The sequence below is a fragment of the Hydra vulgaris genome, chromosome 02, assembly GCF_038396675.1.
Source record: "Hydra vulgaris chromosome 02, alternate assembly HydraT2T_AEP".
In the NCBI taxonomy this organism is placed as follows: domain Eukaryota; kingdom Metazoa; phylum Cnidaria; class Hydrozoa; order Anthoathecata; family Hydridae; genus Hydra; species Hydra vulgaris.
The window spans coordinates 54,507,501-54,529,180 of record NC_088921.1 but is presented as its reverse complement, the minus strand read 5'-3'; the positions used below and the strand labels follow the sequence as shown (position 1 = coordinate 54,529,180).

Sequence of the window (21,680 nt, the reverse complement as noted above, 5' to 3'; positions counted from 1 at the left end):
ATCGCCTATGTTTTTTTTATCGCCTATGCTTTTTTTATCACCTATGTTTTTTTTATTGCCTATGTTTGTTTTTTTTACTTTTTTGTTAACTTTCTATTTTTATTTTCAAAGTTGAAAATTGTTATATAACATAATATAACTAGATATTTATGTATAAAAAATCTAAATAAAAAAAAATATGTTTTTGACCATTACCAATTTTGTTAATTAATGACTGTTTACATGACTCAATAAATTAAAATGTAATATAAAAAAATTATATTTGTTCTGTGTTCTTGCAAATTTAAATCATATTCTGAAGAGAACTTTTCTAAATATTCAAATAATATTTTATACTACCTTTAAAAAAAATTTTAAATAATTTTTGTTTAAGAGAATAGCTATTTTAAAGTTTTTTAGGATTTGTATATAATTATATGTTTTAGGAGAAAGAAAAGGAATTGAATGATAATAAGAACACTGTTCTACAACTGAAAATGTTTTGTGCTGAATTAGAAGAGAAAATTAAACAACAGAAAATTTATGAAACAAAGGAGATGTTTCAAAGGGGCATCGAAGAAAAATATAAAAGTGTTGTAAGTCATTATCATGCTGGTATTAAAGAAATATAAACTGTATTAATCTTTCTTTGCTATCATATGTTTCTTGTTTCTTGCATATATGTGTTAAACAAAAAAGCTTATTAAAATTGGTTTTAAGAGTTGCTTTCTCAAACTGCATTTTATTTATATTTTACTGTATGTTCTTCGATTGCTCACTACTTTTTGTTATTAGCGAGGGTTTCCAATCCTGGAAAACATGTAAAAGATATTTTTTATGTATGTATGTATATATATTTTATATATGTATGTATATATATATATATATATATACTGCTGAATATGCGTAATCTGCAGTTTTTTTGCTGTTTCTGATATTAACAGAATATATTCATAAAAAAAAAGTTGAATCAAAAAAACTGCTTGCCAAACCCTTACCATCAGTCAATGTATGTACACTCCACTGCATGTTATCCTGTACAGTCACTCAATGTATGTACACTTTGTTGCATGTTCTCCTTATCGGTCAATTAAAGTTCATCAAAACAGCAAAATGCTGCTGATTATGCAAATTCAGCATATAATATTAAATATGCAATGTTTTAAGTGTAGTTACTAATAAGATAATTATACCGAAAAAAATAATTATTATATCATTAAGATAATAATACCGATAAGATACAATACCTATAAGAATAGTTTTTATAATGACTTATAGTTATAGACATATAATGACATTCCTCTTGATAGTTTTATACTTTAATTTTTTTTTAAGTATTAAAAAATGAGTAAAATTAAATAGCAGGTTATTAGTTTAATTTTTATGAAATGAAATAAAAAATGATTTATACAGGAGATGTTAAGAGCTATTATATTTTTATATGGCAGTATAGAAAAGCTCTGTCACTGTTAATCATACTAAAATATTTAGGCTAAAGTTGGTTTATGTTTATGGCTTATTTAAATAAATGTATGCATTTGTTTAAAGGTATAAAATACTTAAATAAATACAATTTAAAAAAATATTTTTTGATAGATTTATATTAAAGACACATAATCAATTATATTTGTCCTTATTTTTATAATTTTTTTGTAGATCTTAGAGTTTGAAAATGAGCTTGTTTTAAAAAATGAAACTATAGCGCAGCAAAAAATTGCTCTAAAACACTTGGAAAATCTTAACACCCATGTTCTTACTGAGGTAGGTTATTGCTTTTTAAGATTATTTTGTAAGTTGTAAATTTCTCTCTACTTACAGTACTTTAGTTTTAGCTGGTATCTTTCCAGATTAGCATTCCTATTTACCATAATATAATTAACGTCAGAACTTATTCTACCGTAATTTTAATTTGTAATTTTTTAAACGGTTTTTAAGTGAAGTATTATACACAATGGCTGATGATTGCCGAAAGACATGAAACTTAGAGTTTCATAAAAATTGTTTTTATTCATTTTATATAAATAAGTAAATATTGCTCTATTATTTAATAGTATTGAGCACTTTTAAACACACATGAGTATTTGTATTATTGTTATACCATAATAATACATTATCTATTTATTTGTGTGTGTGTGTATATATATATATATATATATATATATATATATATATATATATATATATATATATATATATATATTGAGAGTGATAAAAGTAGGTGTTTTATTTTCAAATCCTAAAATGTTGCTTTTAATGATTTGGCATTAGTTATTTATTGATTATATTTTAAAAATTTTATTGTTTTTGTTTAATTAATTTGAAAGACTGAAAAAGCTCTGTTAAACGGCAAAGAAAAATGGCTTAGAGAAAAAGATATTTTAATTAAAAAGTTTACTGAAGAAAAAAAAGATGTAAGTTTGATATATATTTTTACGTTTAGATTGAAAATTTGTTGTTGTTATTTTTATTATTAATAAATTAACAATGTGTTGTAAATTAAAAACATAAACATAAAAATTATGTACAGTTTGAACGGTAAATATTAAAATGGTAGATATAAAAATAATGGATATTAAAAAGTCAGTTTCGCACTTGTCTTAAAAATCACCAAGTGATAAAGTATTTAGATAAAATAGAAAAAAAATCCTTTGCATTTATGGTCAGTAAAAACCATGTTTAATTTAATTACAGTTAATGCGGTAAAATATGCGGTAGTGGTGTAGTGGTAGTGCGCTCGCTTCATAAGCGAGAGGTTCCGAGTTCGATCCCCACCACGTCCCTGGTAGTACCGCGCTCAACTTGTTTCTCCGCGCAGTGGCCTTGTTCGTCAAGGTTTGTGTTTCGGAGTTATAGAGTTGAGAGAGGGTTATAACCACAATTATGTAGCCTCTTCATCTGTAGTGGCCTTCTGGGCCTTGGGGAGGTGAAATAACAAAAAAAAAAAAAAAAAATAAAATAATGCAATTAATTATTAATTAATATTTACTGCTATTGCCAAGAAAATTCTTTCGCAGTATAAATATACACTTATGGCAGAGCTATGCCCAATTTAGAAGTCTTTTAGTTTTGTCCAAGTCAAATATTAGTCATTTAAAAATCTCCCTTTTGTTTATTACACAGCTTGAAGATCTATACATTTTTTTGATAAAGTTCGAATTTTGATGGTGAATTTTAATTAATGATAAAACCAAAACAAAAAATTAAATGTTATTCCTTTTGCATGGGTTGGTGGTAAACAAAATTATTTTGATATTTTATTTAAAGCCTTCAATTACTGTGATTATTATTTGAAATTTGATTCTGGTATAAACATATAAAAGGTTGAAGTTATCTTTAACACTAAAAAAATCTTAGTTCTGCTCATGCATAGTAAAATTATTAAAAAATGGTCAAAATTACTAATCAGTTCTAGAACAAATTTTTATTTTCAATTAGAGTTCTTTATTTATTATATTTTTATTTTTGCGAGTATTTTTGCGTGGTAGAAGTATTTGAAATTAATTAATATTTAAGTGTTTTATGCAATATATATTTTTTAAATCTTTAGTTATATTATATATTTCTTTATTTTTTAAGCATGATGTTGTGTTACAAGAATCGCTTCTGAATCAAAAAGTAAATTTGGATAAAACAAAAGAACTTCTTCAGCAACTTGTTGAAGACAATGAGCTTCTTAGAATTTCTCTCATGGTTATAACTGGCGGGTTATGGGCATACTATGTAAACAATCAACGTTTATTGACAGAAAAGGTTGTGCAAACAGCTATGGTCAAGTATTTATTGCAGTTTAAAGATAACATTGCATCTTTAAATGCAACATTGAATGCAGAGATGTGTTTTGATAGTAAACTAGTACAACATTTTACAGGAATATTTAAATTTAGAATAATTGTAATAGCTGTATTGGTTATAAATAGATTTTTATTTCAAAAACAGTCTACTACAAAATATTCATATAAAGGAAAGATATTTCGTTGTGAAAGCAATATAATGTTATGGTTAAACAACAGAAATTTTGAATGTGTGGCTAAACTTGCTGCTCTATCTATTTTCAAAAAAATACACCAATGTGATTCAGACTCAAATAGCTCAGGTATTTTATGTATATATATATTTTATATCTATTATATTTATTTGCAATATAGTTGTAGCAAGTTGAAGTAAGAGAATGACCCCAAATTGATAAACCATTTAATATGGTCCATCAATGAGCCAATTTTGATTTGATTGATGAAGTATCTAGTTCTTTTGCAAGAGCCTAGAACCCTAGTGCCAAGGTTCTTGAGAAAGCATATAAAATAATGAGTGATATGACATAATATCCTTTCTTTAGGTAAAAACATGATTTTATAACTTTAATTTTTTAATAAGTTTTAAACAAATTAAAGATATTTTTCATATTCTGATATATGTTTTTTTTTTGTTTTTTTTACAAATAAACATCTGTGAATATTCTTAGATTAAAAATAATATCTTTTTCAAATACCTGCAGGCATACCAAAATTTATATTGTTCCTGCTGAATTGAAATTTTTGTGATCTTGAAGAGTTTGTTATTATTTTGATTTTGTCACTCTACTCATGCTGGATAGACATTTTAAATTCAATTGAAATTATTAAAATCTGCCTGAAGTTTAAAAATTAGGTCTTCAATTTAATAGGTTTTGTAGCCTAATATTCAGTGGTTCATTCTTGCCAGAAAGGCAAGAATGAACCACTGTAGCTTAATATTCACTCGTAGTAATGAACCGTTGTAGCCTAATATTCACTCGTTTAAGCCTTGCCAGAAAGTATGTGCAGCTGTATACCTTGTTTGTCCACATTTAAAGTAATTTTTTTAGACAACTTGACCACATTTTTATATAGTAACGTTTAAGAATTTGCAGCAAAATACAGCTCTACGAAACTACTGAGAATAAAACTTTTAATTTGTTATCGACACTCCAAAAGCTTATGGGCTAGTGCATTCATAATTTACTGAACTTTTTTAATGAAATTTTTAGGGACCTATTTAAAATATTTTTTATATTTTTAAATGCATTTTTCAAAAATAGAAAATTATTATGTTCTTTAGTAACTCATCTTAACGTTGAAAATTGGGCAATATACGGGAAACAATTTTAGACACGTGAAAACAAAAAACTGTAAGAAAAAAAATCAACAAAGTTTCTCATAGTTCTAGCATGCATAGCAAATTAGTTTCTTAAAAATCTTGAATAAATTTAATTATAAATAAATTAAAACTTTCAATTGTTGTTATAAAATTATAAAATTGTTGTTATGAAATATGTTTTTTCCTCGACTTGTATCAAATTCGGTAGCTAGAAATAACAACCACCCTAAAAGAAAGAATACAAAAGTTGTATAAAAATTTTATAAAATTTTTTTTTTAATTTACTTGTTTTAATTATTAAAATTTTCTAGCTTATTTAATTAAAATTGGATATTTCGTTACAATTTTGTTTCCTTTTTTTGGCATTGGTTTCTTTTCTCTCAGTAGATAAGTTTAGCCTTGTGCTAAAAAAGTGTGTATAAAAAAATTACTTTAAACATGGACAAAAAAAGCGTGTGACCGCACACGCTTAATGGGAAGGCTTGTTCATTAATTGAAATTTTTTATACTTTACTTTCATCAATGTATATCTGTTGCAAAAATACGAAAACTAGTTTTTAGATTTTATATAATAACTAGTTTTTAGATTTTAATTAGAACAAGAAAAGTATAAAAAAATCAAGATAAATGTTTTAAGTAAAATGTTATAATTTTGCAACTTATAAATTTTAGTGAAGAACAAAGTTAAATTTTAATTTAGATTTAAATACTAAATAGTTATATGTTAAATATTAGATGAATTAAGTTATCAGTAATATGTGATAAAGGTATTATTATTAGTGTGTGATAAAATTATTATCATTAGTATTTGATAGAGATATTATTATTAGTATGATTTTATCACACTCTAATCACACTCTATCACATACAATGATAATACCTCTATCACACACTAATGATAATACCTTTATCACATACTAATAATAATACCTCTATCATACACTAGTGATAATACCTCTATTGCATGCTACTGATAACTTAATATATTTACTATTTAACATGAGACCTTTTAGTATAAAATAATGTGATCTTCAATAGTGTCATACAAAATTAAAAACTTAAAAAGCACAATCTTTATACTAAAAAAATAACCCCATCAATATTTAGGTGTTTTTTAAAGTTTAAAGTTGAGTAAAAAACTGTAAATATCATACATATCATATTTAACATACAAATTAAGTTGGCAAGTGTGTGCGTGTGTTTTAAAAAAATTAGATTTTTGTATTTCAAGATTTTAGATGGCAATACTTTTATCTAATAAGCTGGTATAGATGTAAACCTGAATAGTTTTCTGCCCAGGATCATGAGTACTAGATCTTCTTGACTTGAATTTTTCTTGTTTCTCCTTGATTGAGGCAACTCTTTCTGTTATCTCCTAATAAAAATATAGCTCTAAAACTCAGTTTTAGAAATGTATATATTTTCATTAGGAGATAACATAGAGTTTTAATTGTGTTATGATGAATGTGGATGAGATCTCTCATAATGCTTTTGGTGTGTGTTGTTAGGGTCACATAAGAAGTCTTTTGATTAAAATTGTGAACAAAAAATGAATTAAAATAAAAACTTGAATATAAAATAAAAATTAGAATAAAAACTTTTGTGCATTCAAATGATTTGATTCCTATACTGATTAATCTACAAACTTGTATAATGTTGTAATGATAATTATTGTATTATATTATTAAACTATAATGTATAATAATTGTAATAAATATTAATATTAAATTTATAATTTTGATTTATAATTATTATTTGTAAAAAGAAAGAAATTGTTATTGTATTTATTTATTTCAAAGTATTTTTTTTTGTCTTGGTCACCAAGGTCACCAATGTTTCTTTGTAACAAGTGGCACAAAAATAGTTTTTTTTTTCCACTATAACACTAATTTTTAAGCTCTATATATAAATCTAAAATTTGTAATGTTTATTTAAAATACAGCAACATTAGTAAAGGAACAAGCTAGGAGTTACAAAAGCCAAATATGGCCAGGTGCTTTTAATTAAAAAATAGTGACCTGTTAAAAAACTATTAGCATACAATCACTATTGTTGAAAGCTGCAGCAGAAATGCAACTAATGCAGCATCTGAACTTAACAGCAGTAAAGATGTTGATACCTAAAAATTTTAACAGGCAAAAATGAGCATTGATCTAAGATTTTTGCCCTGCGACAATAACTTATAATTTTAATTAATTACTACTTTATTTTTTTTAACAGAAATTTAAAACCTAAAGTTATAAATATTTTTTATATAAATAGTCATTATTAATAAATACTTTAAAACATTGTCTTGAGGCAGTGTTTTGAATGTGTTTGTATTGGCCTAAGCTAAGGCTACAGAGCATTACTCTTAGTTTTTATGGCTAAGAGCCTTACTGTCTCTTTTTAACACATACTGTTTTGCAGACCCTGATTGAGTTTTATATATATCTTTAAAAGTACACATTAAGAAGAACAATAAAAATTAATAATTATCACTAGAATTTTTAAAAACTAAAAAGTTGGTTGAATATTTTTGTAAAAATATTCAACCAACTTGTGTTCTATTTAAATAAACTTGTGTTCTATTTAAATAAACTTGAGTTCTATTTAAATAAACTTGTGTTCTATTTAAATAAACTTGTGTTCTATTTAAAATAAACTTGTGTTCTATTTAAATAAACTTGTGTTCTATTTAAATAAACTTGTATTCTATTTAAAGTAAACTTGTGTTTTGTTTAAATAAAGTTGTGTTGTATTTAAATAAACTTGTGTTCTATTTAAATTAACTTGTATTCTATTTAAAGTAAACTTGTGTTCTATTTAAAGTAAAATTGTGTTCTATTTAAATAAACTTGTGTTTTATAAACTTGTGTTTTATTTAAATAAACTTATGTTCTATTTAAATAGATATAAATTTTAAAAAATGGCAAAACTTTTTTTTTTGAACTGTCTGAAATAAATGTTTTAGTTTTATCTCATCCTATATATTTTCTATATACGGTACTACTTTTATGTGTGTTTCCTTATTTATTTATTTTTTTTGTGTACCTAAGCAACAGAACTACAGTTCCATACATAATTGCTGTCTCCACAAAAAAGTATGTTTGTTTCTGGAACATGTCTGAGCTAGATTTTAGAACCATAAGATAATATAAATCCTATGTATAGATATTTAATCCATCATAGGTAATTTAAAGTATGACTGAGTTAACTAGATATGGTTCAGGGATAAATTTTTTACGCTGGTTTCTAGTAATATGGCTAAAATACATAGATATGATATATAGATTTTTATTATATTGAATGTTGCTGAAAAATGTTTCAAAAACAAAGAAAGCAAAACTAATAAAATAGGAAAATAAAATAAACTTAAATACAAAAAAAAAAAATAATAATAATAATAGTTTAAATAATTTGTGTACTATTTTTATTTTAGTTTCTTTAGAGTGGTTGTTATTTTCAACAACAAAATTTGTCATAAAGTCAAAGCAAAAAAAATGAAAATAGTTTTAAACATTCAACAAGAAGAATGATTTTCCAATATTTTATTTGTTTTGTTTTTAAAGATGAAAGCGAAAATATAAATTGCCATCTGTTTTTAAAATATATTTGTATAATATTAATGTAACAAGTATATATTGTCCCTAGAAGAAAACGTCTGCGAATACTTTTAAAGCATGTATATGTATAACTTTATGTATTATATAACTATAATTATTTGTAAGTATACGCACGTTTAGCTTATTTGGATAAGGCGTAAACTTCATACACAAAATGTCCATGGTTTGGTTCCTACTACTGTCCAATTTTTTTTTTTTTAAATACCACTGGTCATTTGTTTGCTTTGTAACCATTTATCTTTTCTTGTATGTTTCTGAATAATACACATCTCATCACATTCAGATTTCTTATACCATTTAAGCCTTTCAGTATATTTTCTAAGTAAGGCGTACACACATATATAAATAGTTTTTAGCTTCATTTAGGTCATGCCGTCTACACATAGCCTTAAATTTTTCATTTTACCTTTCTTTTCCTTTAAGTTTTTTATCCCTAATCTTTTAGCGGAGACATTTCTTTTTAAGATTCTTTTTAAGATTCGGCTGTATGCGTGTGTAAAAAAAAAATTAGGAATTGGTGGGTCTTGAACCACGGAGATTCCGTTTATAAAGTCATCACTTTGTCCAAATAAGCTAAACGTGCATTTAATTAGGAATAAATAAATATAGTTATATAATACAAAAAGTGATACATAAAAATATACGCATGCATTACATAGACCTTTTCATATAGGGACAATATAATACTTCTTTCATTAAAATTATACAAATATATTTTACAAACACATTCCAATTTATATTTTCGCTTTGAAACTTTTTTTTTTTTTGCTTTGCCTTATCTAATTTTGTTGCTAAAAATAACAACCACTCTAAAGAAACAAAAATAAAAACAGTACACTAATTATTTAAAATCTGGCACCAGATTTGATCAAGTCAAAGCCAAAGTCAACTTTGCCTTTCAGTAAACTTCGTAATCCGAATTTAAATGATAAATATTTGTCAGTCCTTAACGTGTTGTGACATTTTTCACAAGATGTTATTACCAAAATGATGACTCTTAAAGTCTATTAATTGAAATTAAATTTAATATATATATATATATATATATATATATATATATATATATATATATATATATATATTATATCTATACACATGCAATCACATATTTAATAGTATATTATTGGGATAACAAGAATTGTTATGTCTATCATAGAGATAATATGAATTAGGATAATATAACCAATAATCACTGACACAATAGGACTTTATGTCTTACATAAATTTACAACTAAAGTTTAACTTTTGATTTTTGTATAGATCTTGCACAAAACATTTCTAAAACAAATGCTTTTTTCTATAACTGAAAGTTTGCTTTTCATTTTGTATAGATCTTGCAGATTTAGTAGGTTCATGGTTGTGTGAATATTGTGAGAATGTACAGAAACAATACCCTATGAGTGTTGGAACATCATCACTTATAGAATTACTGGGAAATGGTCTGAAGAGATTGCTTAGAATAAGGACCAGTTTGTCTAATAGCAAGGTGAGAAATCATTTTAAAATTATTTAAGTTTTGTTATATATATATATGTGTATATATATATGTGTGTGTATATATATATATATATATATATATATATATATATATATATATATATAAATACATACATACATACATACATACATACATACATACATACATACATACATACATACATACATACATACATACATACATACATACATACATACATACATACATACATACATACATAAGTACACACTCATATGCACGCACATACACATACATACAGGGTTTAAAATAATTGCAGGGCATTATTTCCTTTCTAGCCTGCAAGGGGACAACCAACCAGTAATTTTGTCTTGCAGAATTATTCATGGTTGAACAAGTTGTATGTATGTATGTATGTATGTATGTATGTATGTATGTATGTATGTATGTATGTATGTATGTATGTATGTATGTATGTATGTATGTATGTATGTATTTATGTATGTATGTATGTATGTATGTATGACACACTTTGATATTTATGTTCCTTTTGACCTATAAAACAAAACTATGAAATATTATTGAAATCAGAAAATATTTAGAACTGCCTCATGGGACCTAAAGTTTGCAAATTTTTCATTTTCGGGCTCGATTTTTAAAATATTTACTTTGTACCTATTTCCAAGAGCTAATTAGTAATTACTATTATTACCTGCAAAGAATTTATTTACTTACTTATTAGTTACCAAAGACCATAGATCACAAATAAAAACAAAACAGACAAAATAGTGGAATCTTGACTGCAGACAGTAATGTTAAAACAAATTTAAAATAAATAAAATAATGCAAATCATTTATTATTTACTTACTTACAATTACCAAAGATGAGATTATAGAACTAATGTAAACCTACTGGTGTTTGGCAGACAGCAATAATGGCTGAAACAAGAGCAAAAACTTACATTTATTTGATTGGGGAATCAGAACCACATTTTAGTGGCAGAGTTTTGCCCATACGTTTGGAAGTTTTAGGAATATATTTTTTCCATAATAAAAAGAACAGTCAAACTCTAAAAGATGCCATAAAAACTGTAGTTCAGCAGTTGTGTGAGATCTGGGCCAGAATTCCAACTGCTAGAACATAGAAGTATTGTTCATAAAACTGAAGCTTTATTGGAAAGATACAGAAATATTTCAAAGAACAAGAGTTGTGGTGGGCCAGCACAGCAGATTAAGGATGAAGATTTTTTAAACTCAGTAAATTGTCTTTTTTATATTGCTCACCGCAATGCATTGAAGCTAATAGAAATAGAAGATCGAATATTTCCTGCAGACCAACGTTCAGAAAGAAAATATGCCTTGGGAGGTGTAGATAGAAGTATATAGAATTTTGGCAAAAAAAGAAGAAAGTAAAGAATCAAGAATGCAAAAGGAAGTTCAACCTGGTATCAAAGAAGAGGAGAGAAACCGAAAATCCAAAGAATGTCTTGAAATAGAAAAATAATTGTTGTCATCATCAGATAGTTCAAGCGAAGCAGACAATGCTATATCTAGCGATGAAGACTATATGATTCAACAACATAACAATTTTGTTGAGGAACATTGTCAGGAGAAATCTCCATCAACTTCTAAATGTGCAAGGTATCTGCTTTAGATCTTATTCCTTCAGCACTTGCATCTGCACTTGGTTGTACAAATGTAAGTGACAGAAAAGCAGCATATATCTTAACAGCAGCCATCCAAATGTATGGTGATGGTGACCAATATCTCCTAGTAGCATTAGAAAAAGTCGAATGAAGCATCGTTTTCAATATTATGCTAACGTTAAGGCAGCCTTTAGTTTGGAGCGACCTTTGGTTATTCATATTGATGGAAAGCTTTTGCCAGCAATTTCAGGTGGGCCTGAAAAAGTTGATTGTCAGGCGGTTCTAGTTTCAGGATTAGGAACAGAAAAACTTTTGACAATTCTTAAAGTGGCACAAGGGACTGGTGAGCTTATAGCAAATTCAACAATGGTTGCCATTTCTGATAGGAAATTGCAAAAAATAATAGATGCAATTTCTTTTGACACTACAGCATCAAACACAGGTCGGCTAAGTGGTGCGTGCACAATTTTAGAAAGAAAACTTGAAAAAATTCTGCTCTGGTTGGCATGTCACCATCATGTGCATGAAGTTCTGTGTGGCGATGTCTTCAAGGCAATTTTTGGTCCATCTTCTGATCCAAATGTGTTGTTGTTTCGTCGATCTTAGGAATATTGGCCAAACATAGACCAAGAAATATATACAGCTTGCACTGATCATTGTTTAAATGAAGAACTTAAAGAATTGAAGAGAGAGGTAGTTGATTTTATTTTAGGAGTGTTGAATGGAAAGGCAGGAAATTTACCCAAAGAAGATTATGGTGAAATTTTGTAACTTACTTTGATTTTTCTTGGAGATATTCCACCTCAAAGCATACGGTTCCAAGTTCCTGGTGCCTCGCGTGGTGAAACATCACGTGAAGTGGATGTCTAAAATAATTAATGCTTTCAAGATTTTCTTATTTCAAACTCAATTTAAGCTCACCAAACGTGAAAATTCAAGGTGCTTGGAATTTGGTTTGTTTGTTGCTCTTATCTATGTAAAAGCATGGATAACCTGCTCATACTCATTTGATGCTCCATTCAACAATTTAAATCTCATAAAAACATTAACAAAGTACAGTTCAACATCAAAAGTTATCTCAACAACTGCATTGAAAGCAGTGGGTTGCCATTTATGGTATCTTGGAGAAGAACCGCTTGGTCTGTTTTATGATCTGGTGTCTGTTATGACGAAAAAACTTATGCTAGCAAAATTGCAAGATCAGATTGCAGACAATCAAGAACTTAATTGTCGATCAATTCAATACACTGCAACTGAAAATCTGAGTGCAAAACCTCTGGAGTATTTCATTGGACCATCTTCATGTTTCTTTTTTGATGCCTTACAGTTAGACATGTCCTTTCTGAAAGAGGATGTTGAGAAGTGGTAAGATGTTCCAATTTATCAGGCCGCAAAGAAAACCGTTAAGGCACTAAAAGTTGTCAATGATAATGCAGAAAGAGGAATTGCTATAGCTACTGTGTTTAATTCTTCAATAACAAAACAAGAGCAAAAACAATATCTATTTTATCTGTGGAAAGTTACCGGCAGTCAACATTACTTTCAGATGTTAGTTGTAACTGAACAGTTAACTGAACAAACAGAGAAACTGAACAGTTTTAATTGAAAAGTATTAAAATAAAACTTCCTTTTAATTTATTATGAAGATACTGTAAGATAAAATTTGTTGCATAATTTTTATGTTAATAAAAAAATTTAATTTTTTATAAAGATACTGTAAGATAAAATTTGTTGCATAATTTTTATGTTAATAAAAAAAGTTAATTTTTTGGAATATTCTTAAAAATTACTAAGAATGCTGAAATTTTGAGGTTGTGGTGTATTTACGAAGCAAAAGAAACATAAAAATGCAAGTGCCTTTAAGATATGAAATCATTTTATTTTCTGAACCACCCTAGTATGTATGTATGTATGTATGTATGTATGTATGTATGTATGTATGTATGTATGTATGTATTAGAGATGTACCAGGAACCCTGTTTGGTCCCAGTTTTTCAGCGCTTTCTGATTCCAAGCTGGTCACCCTGCACTTTTATACATTCTAAGTACCCAGGAAAGCTGCCAGCATAATTTAAAACAGGTACCTGGCACATGTATGTCCTAGATACAGAGGAAAGCTGCAAGATTATAGAGATAATGAGTACCAAGCTCTGACCAAGTACTCTGCAGATTTCCTGGGTACTCAGACTATAAAAGTGTTGGCTTAGATTACTTTGCTGGGGTTTTTTGGCACCTAAAATATATAGATGTGCCAGGTGTCTGGCTTGGATCCAGAAAAATCTCCAAAAACCAGGACTGATTTGGGTACCTGGCACGTCTCAGGCCTTGTTTTAAATAAAAAATGGCTCAGCTCATTAGCTTGTGATTTTGACATCATAAAATTATCTTTATTTATTTTTAATTATTTAAGGACATTAACTTTTTTAAACTACCGCAATAAAATAAATTACCGCAAAACAAATTTATTTTACTTAAGAAAAACATACTTTGTAAATGTACATATTGTGGAATGTCTATTTTGTTTTAATTTTTTTTTTTTTAAATTTTAATTAAGTTTACTTTTTTTATTATCATTTAACATAAATTAATTTCTTTCTTTTCTCTGCATTTGTATAAATAAGTTAAAAGTTGTTATATTTTTTTTCATTTTTTTTTTAAGTTGCAGCTTTGCAAGTAATGATTTTTTAATTTTAAAAGTTATTAACAAACAAAAAATATCACTTGTTGCAAAGAAAAAAACGCAAGTTATTTACTTTACAAGTGCAAAAAAAACCGAAGGAAATCTATCGCACAATCTTTTATTTATATAAAGCTGATGTAACTATTATAAAATATTATTTTTTTTAAACTATTATTGTTCGCAAAATAAAACTTATAAATATAAACAAAGACAAATAAACTTATAAATATAAACAAAGAGCTATATTACTTCAAGTGATATACTTAATGGTGATTTATGGTGACATTATTATTAGGAATAAAGTTATATCCATAAAAGAAGTTTTTTTTTTTAGTTATAAAGAAATAAACTCTTTATAAGATGATTAAAGTTTGTAATAATTAATTTTTTCTCTTTTTTTTTGTTAATAAAATCAATCATTATAACAAAACAAACAAAATTTTAAATATCAAAAGTGGCACTAATATAAAATAAAATTTAACGTGTTCTATTTTTTAGCTAATAATTTTTATTTTATTTTTATTTTTTTAAATTGGGTAATTATTTTTGTTGTTATTTGTTATGAGAAATTGTCTAAATAAATATTCTTGCTCTTGCAAGATGATAAATAAAAAATTTTTTATTATGTTTATTTTATGATTTATTTTTTTATGTGCCGATAACATCTTTTTTTCTTTTCTTTTACTGAACGTTTTTGATGGAAAAGTTAAGTTAATAAAAATAAAATTTTCTTTGTTTTTTCTTAAGTTAATACATTTGTTAATAGCGTGAATATCAAATGTAGTTGTCATTCAAACTTCATAAGTGATTTTTATAATGTTAATTACTTCTTTTATCTTACTGCTTGTTTAAATATTTAAAAATGATAAAAAATGGCTTATGTGAAATGGCTTACCGCTGATGTAAAATGGCTTACGACGTACGTAAATGGTGTGCCAGTTTACCCTTTAAAACAAGGCCTGCATCTCTTATGTATATTTAAAGTTTTTTAAATAAAAAATAATTCAAAAATTTTAAAATATTTTAGATTGATATAAATGCTTTTTTTTAGGATTTGGTTTCTTCACTAAATTTGATGATTCTTCATTTTACTGAAAGACTTCATACAACCGAAATAGAGCGAATATCTTTAGTTAAAAAAAATCAGCATATATTAGGCTATAATAAAAAAATAGAAAAATCTCTGTTTAAAGAGAGAGCACATACTGTTGCTTTACAAAATCAAAAAAATAGTTTAAGAGACAAGGTGGGTAGGACACGGTGGACTTTTTTTTAAACAAGTTCTACAACTTACTATTTTAGTATTTTATACTCAAAATCTTTAAACACTAAAAAATATTTTACTCACATATTAGATAAATGGGCTTGAGGCTCAATTAAAAAGTTCAATGAATGTAGAAAAGAATGTTTCGCAAATGCTTAGTGAAGCGTTGAAAAAAAAAGAGCAGCTAGATTCTATTTTGCAAGAACAAACGCAAAAAATTAAAGAAATGACAGAAAAGTATATTTTTTTTAATTCTTATTTTTGATTATTTTTTTTATTAAAAAACATAAATAGTATAAGTTTTTTATTTTTTTTTATTTTAGAATCGATATACACTCAAAGGGTTATGGTAAGAATGATGTTCACAAAGCACAAATCATGGAAGATTTGCAGATGTGTCAGGTAAAAACAAAGGAAGCTGAAGATCAAGTTTGTAAAATGGAGGAAATAATTAATGTAATTGCTCAGGAAAAAAATGATATTTCTCAATCACTAAACATGAAAAGTTCAGATATTGAAAAATTATTAAGGTAATTTTCTTTATTTCTAGTTTTACTTTAGTTTCTATTATAAATATATACTCTCACAAATGATGTTTTAAAGAGCTTGATAAAAATTTTTTTATGTATATATCATCTAGGATGTCTCCTTCTTACCATAATCATTGTCTGTAGTCTATAGTATATAATTCATTATTGCAATAAAACAAGTCTCATAACAGAAAAGCTATTTAACCTTAAAAATAAATAAAATGAAAGAGGTAGACAAATAGGGAAATATATAATTTTTTAAGAAAAATGATTAAATATGGAATTTATTGTAAATGAACTTCAACAGCAAAATTGGATAAAAAAATTTGCAAGGTGCAACATCAAGGTTATTTCAAGTTAAGCACAAGTTAGAATGTGCTATAATTGATGGCAAAGTTTCCATAAAATGATTCATATCAAGTTTGCAATATTTGTGGATTTAATCCCAAAAAAATGAATAACTTTGAAATTGTTTACAATAGAAAACCTAATCAGATGTCTTAGAACCTTAGAATCCACACTCTCCATTTCTGGATTGGTTGTTTAGAATGTCTGTTACATATTGGATAGAGAAGAAAACTAAGGTATTACAGTTCTGGATTTTTTCATTCAAACACAGCTGAAAAGAAACAATTAATTACATGTAAAAAAATCAACAATCATCATGTGAACCCGTCTGCTGGAGTTTACAAGATGATTGTTTATTCACCAGGTTGTGAGACAAGTTGGTTCCTATCTCCTATCTGAAGAAGCTCATGAGACCAGACATAAAAACAAAACAGACAAATATTTTCACTTTGAAAAAAAAATTTCTTACAAACTTTCAAATGAGGATGTAATGAGAAGATTGCTCTGCTCATCAGTCTCCTTCATTACTTCTATGTGGCAAAGTTCAGAATCAAAGAAGGAGTTAGCTCATCCTGAAGAATGTTTTGGCCTTATATTGTAATTTTCTTTGTAATATTATATTCTTCATATCTAATCTAACTAATTGCTGTATTGAAAATATGTGTCCTAATTAGATTTACTTTATGAGAAGAAATTTGTAAAAAGCTGCATACTAGGGGATATACTATGTACTTTTAATTTAGAATGGGTATACGTCTTGTAAACCATTGCTGAAATTTATGACTCTTTTTTTTGACTTGAGTCCTTTATTTATTATTTAAAAAGTTCAGTTTAGTAAATGTGTTTTTTATATATATAAATTTTAAAAAATTATTGTTTTTTAAAATCTTGGTGTGAAACCAGTATTATACACACACATTTTATGTTGTCATATGCACTTGCTGTGCAAGCATATGCAAAAAATAATATTTATGTCTAGGTGTTTATAAAATGTGTCCTTTGTCTGGTGTTTTTGATGATTTATTTAACACATGTTATAGAAATAAAATTTCATCACATATGAGCCAGTTAGAATCAGAATGGTGTAAGTCAACGTTTCTTTAATTTGAGATATTTAAGGTTTTATTAGATTTAGTGCGGAGAAATACCCTACAAACTTAAAAAAAAAATAGTTGCCAGTTTCTTTACATAAACTTACACCTTACACCAGTCTCAAATTTAACGTAATGATGCTTTGTAATCATAAATATTGGCTTATTTCAAATTTTTTCTTTTTTAAATTTTAGCTAAGCTACGCATTTTTTTTTGTGCAATAGTTTAAGAATATTGTTGCAAATTTCAGTTAGAACTCTTCTCAAATGAAATCTGGTATCTACTTTAGTCTATTAATGAATTTTATTTGGACCTTCAATAATTCTTTGTCTTTCTGAGCCCAAATAAATTGATTGGATTCAAAATCTAGTAATCAAGCTGGCTAGGATAATAAATCTACTTTTTTTTTCTTTCTTTTATCTATGCTCTAAGCTGTGTGAGCCACATCATTTTTTTATTTTTTATTAGGGAGCGCAATTATTTAGTGTTTTATCTACAGAATGTTGTGACAACGTTTCATGAGAACAATATTAATGTTCTTCAAAAAATACCCAATGTTATTGACATGGAAATAACACTGCCATTATTGCCACCAGAAGTATTTGCTGTTTTAAATGAATCTCCTGAACTTCAAATTGTTCAGGTATTTTTCAAATAATTTTTTTTTTGTATTTTTTAATAATTTTATCATATTTTACCTTTATCTGTTTATGAAGTCTTTGTTAAAAGTTAGTTTTTACATTGTTTCAGAAAACTGTAGGCATGCTTCTATCAATTCAGAAAAGCTATTTTTTTGAAATTTCAAAATTACGTGCAGATAAACAATCAATGCGCTCAAAAATTGTTATGCTTGAAAAGGATATTGTTACCCATAGAAACCATGTTAGTTTGTTAAAAAAGCAGTTATCTACTTTTTCCCGACAGGATACTAATACAAATATACAATTTGAACCAGTAAGTATGATTTTTTTTTTCAGATTTTATTATTCTGCTGGAAAGAGTTTGTTAAAATGTTCTTTTAAATAAGAATTTTAAAAATGTGTTTTTATTGGTTTAATGATACATGCAAAATTATATAAAAAGTATTTATGTTAGTATTATAGTGTTAATATTATATATGCTATATTATATATATAATTAAATGAAATTAAATAATATTTAAATTAATAAATCTGCAAGTCTCTCTCTCTCTCTCTCTCTCTCTCTCTCTCTCTCTCTCTCTCTCTATATATATATATATATATATATATATATATATATATATATATATATATATATATATATATATATATATATATATATATATATATATATATATATATATATATATAAGTTTAACATTTATATATATAATATATATATATATATATAAGTCTAACATTTAAAATAAAAGAATTTTAATTAAAAAAAAATTAACAAAAAAGAATTTTAAAAAAGACTTAAATATTTTAAAAGGTTTCAAAGCAGCAGATGTATGAAGATGAAATATTTATTCCACTCAGGTAAAAAAATATGTTATATATTTTAGTTTGTTATTTTTATGCCACATTTTGGTTAAAAGTTTTTTTACATTCAGTCAGTGACAATTTTTTCTATTAATTTTTGTAATAATCTGTCCCAAATATTTATTTTATTCATTTTTGTAGTAATCTGTTTTTATACAATCATTATATATATATATATATATATATATATATATATATATATATATATATATATATATATATATATATATATATATACACATATATATATATATATACACATATATATATATATATATATATATATATATATATATATATATATATATATATATATATATTAGGGTGATCCAAACATGACCAAAAATTTTTTTCTTTTACTTTTTGTTATTCCTAAGGTCTAAATGTGTTCATTTATGAAAGAAAACATTGTACCAAAAAATCAGCCAAATCGGTTAATATTTAGAGGTCGCGCTGGGGCAATCTTTATACCCCTCTAAAATTGGAATTTTCAAAAGTTCAGTAAAATATTGACCTTCGTTTTCTGTGCACATTTTGGTTATTTACCGTTCGATTTTAATAAAATACAAACGAAAATAAAGCTCTTATTACGCATAATAATTTTTGTTAAACAACATTTCCTTTTTAAATGCATATTAAAGCGGCAAAATAAATTGCAAGCTAAGCCAAATTTCATTATATTTTATTATATTGGTTTATTATATGGTTTAGTTCAGTTCGAGACTTTATCGAGAGTGTTGTGATTCCTGAAATAAAATTACAATAGTTTATCTATTTTGCTTGACTAATAATATTAATTACAGTATTTTAAGAAAGTGATATAATTGCGAGTTTCATCGAAACTAATTTTGTTTGGAAATATAGGTGACAACAAAATATATTTTCATTCATACACTGTATTAAAGAAAATTTAAAATGGCTGCAGTCGCAAAGTCAACACGCAGTTCTACAGCAAAATGGTTAATTGGTCAACCAATATCAATGCTTTCCCATCTTAAGCTTCCAACGATTTTAGAAGTATTAAAATGTTTTTTCTTCCACCATGAGGTGAAAGGATTGAGTATACATGAAAGTTCGGTAACAGTTATCAAATCAACTTGTGAAATTTGGGAAAAAGCTAAAATTCCTACAATTCGAAAGGACAATGCAGTTACAAGGCTTGAAAAATTTTATAAAGAATATACGGATCTATTAAAAGACAGAAATAAGAAATCAGCTGTTGCTAGAAGCAAAGTAACAGACTTTGAAAAGAGAATTATGAAACTTTTTGATATTGCGCCAATGTTTTTGATTTAATAAAAATTGCTGAAGATCGCGATTTCCTCATAGATCAACGAGATGATAGAAACATGGTCTTGGGTTCCATTGATAAAGATGATGCAGAGAAAGAAGAAAATAAAGTTTGCAGAGAGATAAGTTTGGATAAACGTTTGCAAAAAGAAGCGTTAAGGAAACAACGCTCTGAAGAAGTAGTTGTTCTTGAGAATTCAACTTCGCCTTCAAGTTCTGCTAGTAGCGATCATGATGATATCGTAGTTTTGAAAGAAAAAGATGATGTTGCAGAAAGCTCTGGTCTGAAAAGGAAGCGTTCTATAAAAAAATTATTACCCCTGAAGTTGTCGCTTCCTTAGATAGAGGAAAAGTAAGCAATCGTGTGGCAATGCGAACTATAGCAGCTACAATGCAAAGTTTAGGAGCTCCCATTGAAGAGTTCTCTATATCTTTTACTACTTTTCATAGGGCAAGAATTGATTATCGTGAAACTCATTACAATGAAACGAAAGAAAATTTCAAACCGGATGTACCTCACGTAGTTCATTGGGATGAAAAAATGATGGCAGACATCGATGGAAGTGGAAATGTTGAGCATTTGTCAGTTTTAGTAACAGGGCGTGGTGTTGAAAAACTTCTGGGAGTGCCAAAAATATCCTGATTCAAAAGGAGAAGCCATTGCTACTGCAGTTGTAGCCTCCCTCCATGAATGGGACACTTCAAATCTTATTAATAATCTCTGTGGCATGTTGTTTGATACCACAGCTAGAAATACAGGATCTGAGAAAGGTGCTTGTAATTTACTTGAAGAAAAATTAGGAAAAGAATTATTGAATTTAGCTTGTCGTCATCACATTACTGAAATTGTTGCAGGATCTGTGTTTAAAATTTATTTTCCAACAACGTCCGGACCAGATGTTGCTATTTTCAAACGATTTAAACAAGCCTGGAAGAATATCAAGAAAGATGGTTTTAGTCCAACAGTGCAAGATGAAGAAGCTGAAAGATATCTTTCAAACGTCTCGATTGAAAAAAAATGGTCTATAATTAATTTCTTAAAAAAATGTTTGCAAGACTCACAACCACGAGATGATTATAAAGAGCTTCTTGAATTATGTCTAATATATTTAGGAGAGCAACCTCCTAGTGGAATAAGATTTAAAGCACCTGGAGCCTTCCATCATGCTCGGT

At 26.7% G+C, this 21,680-nt stretch overlaps 1 protein-coding gene across 2 annotated transcripts in view; it reads left to right on the top strand.

Moving 5' to 3' along the window:
• Positions 1–21,680, top strand: part of LOC101236029 (girdin) — a 62,124-nt gene that overhangs the window by 37,877 nt on the left and 2,567 nt on the right. For both annotated transcript variants that reach the window (XM_065791397.1, XM_065791398.1), the window contains exons 14-24: positions 426–575; positions 1,636–1,740; positions 2,304–2,390; positions 3,556–4,072; positions 10,028–10,182; positions 15,530–15,724; positions 15,834–15,979; positions 16,066–16,272; positions 18,181–18,355; positions 18,463–18,666; positions 19,168–19,214. In XM_065791397.1, the coding sequence (XP_065647469.1) occupies positions 426–575; positions 1,636–1,740; positions 2,304–2,390; positions 3,556–4,072; positions 10,028–10,182; positions 15,530–15,724; positions 15,834–15,979; positions 16,066–16,272; positions 18,181–18,355; positions 18,463–18,666; positions 19,168–19,214 (1,988 nt within the window). The remainder of the gene's footprint in view (positions 1–425; positions 576–1,635; positions 1,741–2,303; positions 2,391–3,555; positions 4,073–10,027; positions 10,183–15,529; positions 15,725–15,833; positions 15,980–16,065; positions 16,273–18,180; positions 18,356–18,462; positions 18,667–19,167; positions 19,215–21,680) is intronic.